This window comes from Papio anubis, chromosome 20, assembly GCF_008728515.1.
Source record: "Papio anubis isolate 15944 chromosome 20, Panubis1.0, whole genome shotgun sequence".
NCBI lineage: Eukaryota > Metazoa > Chordata > Mammalia > Primates > Cercopithecidae > Papio > Papio anubis.
In genome coordinates this window covers 10862010-10872228 of record NC_044995.1, presented here as the reverse complement: position 1 = coordinate 10872228, position 10219 = coordinate 10862010, and the positions used below count along the sequence as shown (strand labels likewise).

The following is a 10219-nucleotide window of genomic DNA, read 5'->3' as shown; positions in this document are numbered from 1 at the left end:
TTGTAATTTCCAAGTTGAGTTCCCAGGGATGCCACAGACCATGGAGTCTCTGACCTAGGTCTGTTGCAGGGTTGTCTCAGACCCCATGAGGGTGTGCAATTTGCAGCCATATCTACAGGAGAATATTTCAATCAGCCTCTGGGAAAGCTCTTCCGGTGGCTGGTATCTAATTGCGACCTATCTACACAGATCGCCCCTGGTTTTTCTCAGTAACAGATTCACTGTTCCTTCAGAAGTCTGCAGGGAAAAAAAGCATGAGCTCTATTAGTTGAAGTTTCTACTCTACCCACCCCTCCCTTCCAAATCCCTCATCCCAATCCCAGACCCCATTTCCTCTCTAGCATTGGACTCAGCACCATGGAAATGAATCCACTCTATTCTTCTTCCAGTGTCTACACCTGACTACATGTTCTGGAGTAAAACCTGAATGGTCCCCTGGATCTGATCTCTAGGGGATCATTGTGCAAAGGCTGAATTGGTTTTCCTGCCCATCGAACAACATTGTTTTTGACTGTAAATCAAATAGGACAGTAATGTGAAGTGCCTAAAATCTGATGCAACAATCATGTCAATTATTTATGTTTTCTTATCAAGATAAGATCCAAGGCAAATCCTTAGTCATAATTATGCAATAAGACAAATAAAAATAGTTACAATGTAAGATTGTCCCCCAACAAACCTTCTTAACCCCAGAATTATTCGCTCCAGAGAAGGGACAGCACTAAAGAATCCTATGAGGATTAAGCACCTACACAGATATTTCGCTTTTTGGTAAAATGCACATTCATACATTTCCTCATATTTATCTTCTCCAGGTGCACAATTTCATGGGACTAAGACATGCACCATGCTGTGCAACCATCACCACTGACTAGTTCCAGAATTATCTCATCACCCCAAAAGGAACCCCATCCCCATCAGTGATCACCACCCTGCCCACCCACCCCAGCCCCTGGAAATCACTAATCTACCTTCTCTCTCTAAGGGTTTCTCTATTCTTAGGCTCATCCCAGAACACAGATTTAAAGTCTAGTGCTCCTTGATATTTTAAAGAAGTGGGTTCATACAATAATAAGGTTTTTCAAAGTTAATTGCTAAACCTAGCTTTATTAGGCAGGAGCCACTAGGTGATACTCTCCAGGCATCAATTATTGTCCAAGTTCAACAGCTATGAGAACGCAGCCCTGCTGTCCTAGATACAGGGGGGTGGGCAACCTGAAGGTCTGCAGAGAGGATAAAAAACTGCCAGGAGGGTCTCAGGAAAGGTCAGTGGTAGCCTAGAGGACGAATACCCTACACTTCTTGGAAGGAATCTGAGCAAGTGCAGAACAGAGAGACAGGGAGACAATCAGCAGAGCGGGGGGACTACCCAGAGGAGGAGGCAATATTTACACACCACACATCTCACAAGAGGCTCCTGTGCAAAACATTAGCAACTCAAACGACTCCAAAACGAGAAAACACATAACCCACTAGAAGGAGGGCAAGGTGCCTGTGTGGACATCTCAGATGAAGACATGTGAACGGCCAGCAGGTCCAGGAAAAGGCGTTCATCATCACTCATCTTCGGGGACATGCAAATCCAAACCACAAGGCACCCCTCACGCCTGCTAGAGTGGCTGTTCCCAAAAAGACACATGGAACGAGTGTTGGTGAGGATTTGGGGGAAAGGGATCCTCTGCGCCCTGTGTTGGGATGTAAATTAGAGCAGCCGATATGGGAGACACTATAGAAGCTCCTCAGAAAACGAAAAGTGCAACAACTGCATGCTCCGGCAATCCTGCTCCTGGGCATGTACACAGAGGAAAGGGAATCAGGATGTGGGCTCCAAAACAGTGAAACTCTGGAGGGATGGAGGGAGGGAAGGTTGAAAAACTACCCACTGGTTGCTGGCCTCACGTCCTGCGTGACGGGATGAGTCATACCCCAAACCTCAGCATCACTCAATATACTCATGTAACAAATCTGCACAGGTATGCCCCAAATTTAAAATAAAACTTGAAATTACAAAATAATTTTAAAAATAAAAGAAGTAAATAACATAAATAATAATTAAAAACCCAGTGGACTCAGGCGGAGCGCGGTGGCTCACGCCTGTAATCCCAGCACTTTAGGAGACCGAGGCAGGCGGATCACTTGAGGTCAGGAGTTCAAGACCAGCCTGACCAACATAGAGAAACCCCATCTCTACTAAAAATATAAAATTAGCCGGGTGTGGTGGCACATGCCTGTATTCCCAACTACTCGGGAGACTGAGGCAGGAGAATTGCTTCAACCCAGGAAGCAGTGGTTGCAGTAAGCAGAGATCGAGCCATTGCACTCCAGCCTGGGCAACAAGAGCAAAACTCTGTCTCCCAAAACAAACAAACAAACAAACAAAAACCCAGTGGACTCATAGTAGCAGTGAGTAGAATGGTGGTTAACAGGGCCGGGGTGGGGGTTGGGGAGATATAGGTCTAAGGGTATGAATTTGAGTTGAAGAAAGCAATTCAAGAGAGCAATTGTTCAACACGGTGACTTCAGTCCATAACAATGTATTGTATAATTGGAAATTGCTAAAAGAGTAGATGAAAAGGCAGCTGGAAATTCTGGAATTAAAAGTGGTTTTGCCAAGGGGCACCTGCTGCTGCTCAGGAGGCTGAGGCAGGAGGATCACTCGAGTCCAGGAGTTTGAAAACCACCTGGGCAACATAGTGAAAGCCTGTCTCTAAAAACAGACTTTGTATTCCTAGAAACCACTTTGTTCCTAGAAACCACTTGGTATTTGCTGTCAGTTCCTAGAAACCACTTTGTACTCGCTGTCAGTTCATTTCCCGTTAAAACAAGCAATGGGACACGGGAAAAAATAAAGGCAGGTATGCAGGTTAATATTCAATTCTGGGAGTATATAGCAAGGTGTCTGGGCAAATGCCTGGGAAAATGAACCCAAATCTTTCTGAAACCAAGGCCCCAACCCAAATCTTTCTGAAACCAACCCCCCAACCCAAGTCTTTCTGAAACCAACCCCCGAAGGCCAACTCCAAAACCCCACAGACATCCCCACTGGGCACTTACCTCTGTCCCAGCTTCTGCCTCCAACCTCCTCTCTTCTAGGATGTACTCTCCAACTGGTCTGGAGCTGAACTGTGTCTATTTATAGAGAACCCGCGGGACTCCAGGCCTCTCTTCCAGTCCCCTGGGCCCCCACATGATTGGGTTAGGGCCATAGAATCCTTTGAAGGGGATCAGCATTGATTACATTTCTCATTGAAACCCCACCCACAGGAAATTAATGTATTAAAATGCCTACCGTGCAAATAACATAGGTTTTCCCACTCTACTGAATTACATTTCATATTTCTGAAATATTTGGAGGCTTCAGGGACTATAGATCTGCAAGTTTTAACCACTTTTGGGTCCCCTCAGGGCACAGACAGTGATATCCTAATGAGTAAAGGACGTGTTAAGAGTGGGTTGAATAATATCAAGCCAGTGATTTGCTCTAGTTTGAGGAAAGCTTTCACTTGTGAATGTCAAGATATGGAAGAAAAAGGACCGTCATTGTTGATACGTAATGAATCGTAGTGATAAGTTTTTACTTTTCAAAATCTGGGAATTGACATGGGAAAACTGCTTGAACTAGGCTAAATCACTGCTTTGATATCAGCCAACCTACCCTTAGGTAAAAACAGTGGGAACCAGAGAAAGGCACATGGTCCCCTCTCTGCATTCACTTTAGGATGGTAGGAGCTGGTTTATGGACACACGGAGGGCTCCCTAATTCTCAACCCCCTCAGTGAGGCCTCTTGAGCAAGAAAAGCCTTAATGGTGGGTGTGAATTTTACTGTGTGGATCATGGAGTCCATGTGGAATGACAACTAAATACACTTTATACTGATTCTGGTTTCAATCCTTGGGAAATCTTAAGCCGCTGAATTCCGGAAACTTCAAACTCCCTGTGACTAGCACCAGGGAATTATTACCTTCCTGATGTGTTGTTTTGAAGATGAAATAAGATTATCTTGGCCGGACGTGGGGGCTTATGCCTGTAATCCCAGCACTTTGGGATGCCACGGCGGGCGGATCACAAGGTCAAGAGTTCGAGACCAGCCTGTCCAACATGGAGAAACCCCGTCTCTACTAAAAATACAAAATTAACCAGGCATGGTGGCACATGCCTGTAATCCCAGCTACTCGGGAGGCTGAGGCAGGAGAATCACTTGAACCCGGGAGGCAGAGGTTACGGTGAGCCGAGATCGCACCATTGCACTACAGCCTGAGCAACAAGAGTGAAACTCCGTCTCAAAAGCAAAAAAATAAATAAATAAATCAACAAAACAACAAAACAAAACAAAACAAAAAAAGATTATGTCAGTAAAGTGCCCAATACAAGGTCATTTTGCCAAAAAGTTCTGACACTTATTTCCTGATGAATTTTCTCATACTTTGTGATTTTTCCTTGTTAATAATTTTTTTTCCTTGTTAATAATTGAGGTGTTGATAGTGAGTCAGAGTTCAGAATGGAGTTCTTAAGTGGAATGAACTAGAATCTGCCTAAAACTACCATCTACCTACCCAATTCCCTCCAATCCTCTCTTCTTGAAACATGTCATGTTCCCATGAAGAATGTGTTTGGCGTTTTGGTAAGGATTGTGATGGGTCTGTAGATCTCTATTAATACTGTGGTCATTTTCACAATATGAATTATTCCGATTTACAAACATGGAATATCTTTCCATTTTTGTGCCCTCTTCATTTCCTCTCATCAATATTTTATAGTTTTTCTGGTAGCGGTCTCCTACCTCTGTGGGTGAATTTGTTTATTTATTTACTTATTTTTAGAGCCAAGATCTCACTGTGTCACCTTGGCTGGGTGCAATGCAAAACTCAGAGCTCACTGCAGCCTCGAACTCCTGGGCTCAAGAGATCTTCCTGCTCCAGCCTCCTGAGTATCTGCAGTTACAGGCAAGCACCACCATACTTGGTTAATTAACAAAGATTTTTTGTAAAGATGGGGGTATCGCTATGTTGCCCAGGCTGCTCTCCAATTCCTGGTCTCTATCCATCCTTGGGGACTAAGGTCACCATGCTGATGTTTACATATCCCTATACATAGTGTAATTATCACTACAGTAAAGCTAATTAATGTATTCATCAACTTAAACAGTGACTATTTTCTTCTCATTATTTATTTATTTCCTTAATTCCTGGGTCAAGCAATCCTCTTGCCAGAGGTTGCAGTGAGCCAAGATTGCTCCACTGCGCTCCAGCCTGGGCGACGGAATGAGACTCCATCTCAAAGAAAAAAAAAAAAAAAAGCTATCAAAAGAAAGCCAGATGTGGCTTATGTCTGTAGTCTTACCTGCTAGGGAGGCAGAAGCAGGATTGCTTGAGCCCCAATAATTGAGAAATAAATACATAAATGATAAAAAGGAAAGAACATGGTATATGTGTGAGATGATGGAGATGTTAACTAACTTGGTCCTGGCGACTGCATCACAATGTATACCTGTTTCCAAACTTCAGCTTGGTGACCTTCGTTAATAGTAATGTGTTGGGAAAATCTAAGCCAGAGCAAGGAACAAAGTGCATCCAATTCGGAAGGAGGAAGTCGAATTGTCTCTCTTTGCCAACAACATGATGTCATCTATAAAAACTCCTGAAACCTCGAGCAGTAAAACTCTTAGAATTGATAAACCAGTTCAGTAAAGTGGCTAGATACTAAGTCCATATGCAAAAATAAGTAGTGTTTTTATACACTAACAACGAACTAGTGGCAAAAAGAAAATCAAGAAAGCAATCTCATTTACAAGAGCAAAAGACACCCCAAAAACCTGGAAATAAATTTAACCAAAGAGGTGAATGATTTCCACAAGGAAAACTATTAAACGCTAATGAAAAATATTAAAGTGGACCCCAGAAAATGGGAAGACATGTTCATGGGGTGGAAGAATCAATATTGTGAAAAAGACCATAGTATTAATAGACATCTACAGATTCGATGCGATCCCTACCAAAATACAAACCATGTTCTTCACAGAAACACACCGTGAGTTTCCGGAGGGGAGGATTCGGGGGAATTGCATAGGCAGATGGTGGTTTAGGCAGCTCCCAGTGAATTCCAGTGAAAAATTCAATTGCAACTCTAACTCTTGTCAACACCTCAGTGATCAAGAAGGAAAAATATCATAAAGTATGAGAAAATGCACCAGAAAATAATTGTTACAACTGTTTGGCAAAATGACCTTGTATTGAGCACTTTACTGACCCAGTCTCATTCCATCTTCGAAACAAATCAGGAAGGTTCTATTCACAAGAAGTTTGAAGTTCCCAGAGTTAAGCGGCTTAAGATTTTCCAAGGATTTAATCCAGAATCAGTGTAAAATTGACAGCCCTCCCTTTTATCCTAAAGGTTAGATGAGGTTTCCTCTGAAATTAAAATGAATGAGTCACTACTTGAATGGATTAGTGTCATCCAATTGATGGTGCGAACTTCCCAAATTGTAATCTAATCCTGACTAGCATTTACTTATCATTCCACATAAACTCCATGATCCACACAGTACAATTCACACCCACCGTTAGGGCTTTTCGTGTTTGAGAGCCCTAACTGAGGGGGCTGAGAACTAGGGAACCCTAGTTCTTTTTTTTTTTTTTTTTTTTTTGAGGGCCCGGGTCACAAGCTCTGTCGCCGGGCTGGAGTGCAGTGGCCAGATCTCAGCTCACTGCAGCTCGCCCTCCTGGGAGTTCCGCCATTCTCCTGCCTCAGCCTCCCGAGTAGCTGGGACTACAGGCGCCCTTCACAAACAGCTGTTTTTTTGTATTTTTTGGTAGAGAGCGGGGTTTCACCGTGTTAGCCAGGATGGTCTCGATCTCTGATCTAGTGATCCATGCGTCTTAGCCTCCCAAAGAATGCTGGTATTACGGAAAAGGCGAGCCACCGCCCGGCCTGGAACCCTAGTTCTATATAAGGCTGATATCAAATCAGTGATTTCGTCTAGTTTGAACAAAGCTTTCACATGTCAATTCCAAGATTTTGAAAAAAAAGAAAAAAGTAAAAAATATCACAAATATTCATTACGTATCAACAATGAGTGTCCACTATTTTCAATGTCTTGCAATTCGCATGTGAAAGCTTCTCTCAAATGAGATTAAAAATTAGATTAAATCACTGGTTTGGTATTAATCAACCAACTCTATTTTGAATTTTTCTTTTCTTTTTTTTCTTTTTTTTTTTCCATTTTGCTTCAATAAGCTAATTCCACCAGCTCTTAACATGTTCTTTACTTGTTAGGATATTACTGTCTATGTGGCATGGAGGACCCAAAGTGGTTAACACGTCTTGGATCTGTATTTTCACAAGGCCTCCAAATACCTCAGCATATGACAGCTTAGTAGGCAGGAAAACCTATGTTCTTTGCACAGTAGGCATGTTTAATACATTAAGTTCCTGTGGGCGGAGTTTCAGTGGCAAATGTAATCAACGCCGCTTACGTACAATGCACTCTGTGGCCCTAAACCAATCATGGGGCGGCGCAGGGAACCGGAAACGGGGCCTCAGTCCCTCCGCTTCTGCATAAATGAGCGCCCAGTTCAGCTCCAGGCCAGTTGGAGGCGCATCCCAGAGGGGAGGGTTGGCCCGGCGGGAAGCATGAAGGAAAGGAGAGTAAGTGTCCAGCCCGGGCATATGTCTGTGGGGGTTAGGAGCTGGCGTCTTGGCGGGGTTAGTTTCAGAAAGTTTGAGTGTATTTTCTCATGCATTTGCTCGGAGACTTTGTGCAAGCAGCGGATCTCCTTTGCACCCCATGGTTAACTCTGACTCGTTATGCAATGCTTCTGTAAACTGGGAATAATTCTAACTTTCGGTCGGGCGCGGTGGCATGCCTGTAATCCCAGCTACTCCGGAGGCCGAGGTTGGCACATCACGAGGTCAGGAGTTCAAGACCAGCCTGACCAACTTGGTGAAACCCGGATTCTACCAAAAATAAAAAAATTAGCCGGACGGGATGGCGGGCGCCTGTAATCCCCGCTACTCAGGAGGCTGAGTCGGGAGAATCGTTTGAACCCAGGAGGCAGAGGTTGCAGCGAGCCGAGGTCGTGCCGTTGCCTGGTCAACACAGCAAAACTCTGTCTCAAAAAAAAAAAAGTAAAAGCAAGTAATAATATTAACTTTCTCATCATGGTTAGGTTTTGTTTCATTTTTCAGAAACGGGGTCTCGTTCATAGCCCAGGCTGGCCTGGAACTCCCAGGCTCAAGCTATCTGCCCTCCTCGGCCTCCAGCGAGCTGGGACTGCAGGAGCACACCACCACGCTGCCCGAGTGCATTTTTTATTGACTGTAGAGACGTGGTCTCACTACTTTGCCCAGGCTGGTCTCGAACTCCTCGGCTCCAGCAATCTGCCCGCCTCAGCCTCGATCTCCGCCTCCTGAGCAGGGGCGCTTAGGGAACCTGGTGGGAAAACCTTTAATTCCCAGAATTTCAGGCTGCCTTTTCTCTCTCGTAGCTGTCTGCTTTTTAATAATGTATCGATTTACTTAATAAATAAAACGAGATGGCCTCTAGGTGTGTCTCCCAGGCTGGAGCACAGGGGCACAATCACGGTTCACTGCTGGGCTCAGGTGATCCTGCCACCTCCGCCTCCCAGAGCGCTGGGGTGACAGGCGTGAGCCACCGCACCAGGCCTAATTTACTTTCAAATTGAGAAATATAAATCTATAATTGTGTATATGTCTGGTGCACAGCAAAGGGTGTTAAGGTGTGTATGCATTGTGCAATGGCTAAATCGAGCAAACTGCCATAGGCTCTACCTCACCGTCTTATCATTTTTGGATAACTCTTGAAATCAACTTCCTTAGCAATTTCCAAGTATACTGTACATTGCTGTGAACTATAGTCACCATGCTGTGCAGTAGACCTATTTAATGTTATTTTTATTATTTTATTTTTTTAAAAAAGCTGTAATGGCCGGGAGCAGTGGCTCACACCTGTAATCCCAGCACTTTGGGAGACTGAGGCATGGGGATCACTTGAGGTCAGGAGTTTGAAACCAGCCTGGCCAACATGGCGAGACCCCGTCTCTACTAAAAATACAAAAATTAGCCGAGAGTGGTGGCTCACGCCTGTAATCCGAGCTACTCGGGAGGCTGAGGCAGGAGAATCGCTTGAACCCGGGAGGCAGAGGTGGCAGTGAGCCCAGATCGGCCACTGCACTCCAGCCTGGGGGATAGAGCAAGACTCTATCTCAAATAAATAAATCAAATGAAATAAAGATAAAAATAATTTTAAGTAGGCCAGGTGTAGTGCCTCACACTTGTAATCCCAGAACTTTGGGAAGCAGAGGCAGGAGGATCATTTGGACCCTAGAGGTCAAGGCTGCAGCAAGCCAGGATTGTACCACTGCACTCCAGCCTGGGCAACAGAGTTTAAAAACCCCGACCCTACTAAAGGTAGTAGTTTAAAAACAAGTTTAAAAACAAAAATAGATAACTTTTTAAAAATCCACTTTTATTTTATGTTCGGTGGGTACCTGTGTGCAGATTCATTACATGAGTGTATTGAGTGATGCTGAGGTTTTGGGGATCACTGAAGCTGTTGCCCAGGATATGAGGATAGCACCCAATAGGTAGTCTTCCACCTTCGTGCCATCTATCACTCCAGAGTTTCAGTGTTTTGGATCCACGTCCTGATTTCCTTTCCTCTGTGTACATGCCTAGAAGTGTAATTGCTGGATCATGCAGTTGTTGTACTTTTAGTTTTCTGAGGAGCTTCTATACTGTCTCCCATATCGGCTGCACTGATTTACATCCCAGCACAAGGCGCAGAGGATCCCTTTCCTCCGAATCCTCATCCGTTCCATGTGTCTTTGGGAACAGCCCCTCTAGCAGGCGTGAGGGGTGCCTTGTGGTTTGGATTTGCGTGTCCCTGATGATGAGTGATGATGAGCACCTTTTCCTAGAACTGCTGGCCATTCACTTGTCTTCATCTGAGACGTCCACACAGGCTTCTTGCCCTCCTTCTAGTGGGTTATGTGTTTTCTTGCTTTGGAGTCGTTTGAGTTGCTTATATTTTGCATCGGAGCCTCTTGTGAGATGTGTGGCTTGTAAATATTGTCTCCTCCTCTGCCGATCGTCTCCCCCTCTCTGCCAATTGTCTCCCTGGCTGTCTGTCTGTTCTGCACTTGCTCAGAGTCCTTTCAGGAGGTGTGGGTTTTCCATCCTCCGGGCTTCCAGTGAGCTTTC

General features: G+C 44.5%; 1 protein-coding gene across 1 annotated transcript in view; it reads right to left on the bottom strand.

Moving 5' to 3' along the window:
- Positions 1-3541, bottom strand: part of LOC101004323 (zinc finger and SCAN domain-containing protein 5C-like) — a 7467-nt gene extending 3926 nt beyond the window's left edge. The window contains exon 1 of the mRNA XM_031660386.1: positions 3536-3541. Coding sequence (XP_031516246.1) covers positions 3536-3541 — 6 coding nt within the window. The remainder of the gene's footprint in view (positions 1-3535) is intronic.
- Positions 3542-10219: the final 6678 nt, after the last annotated feature.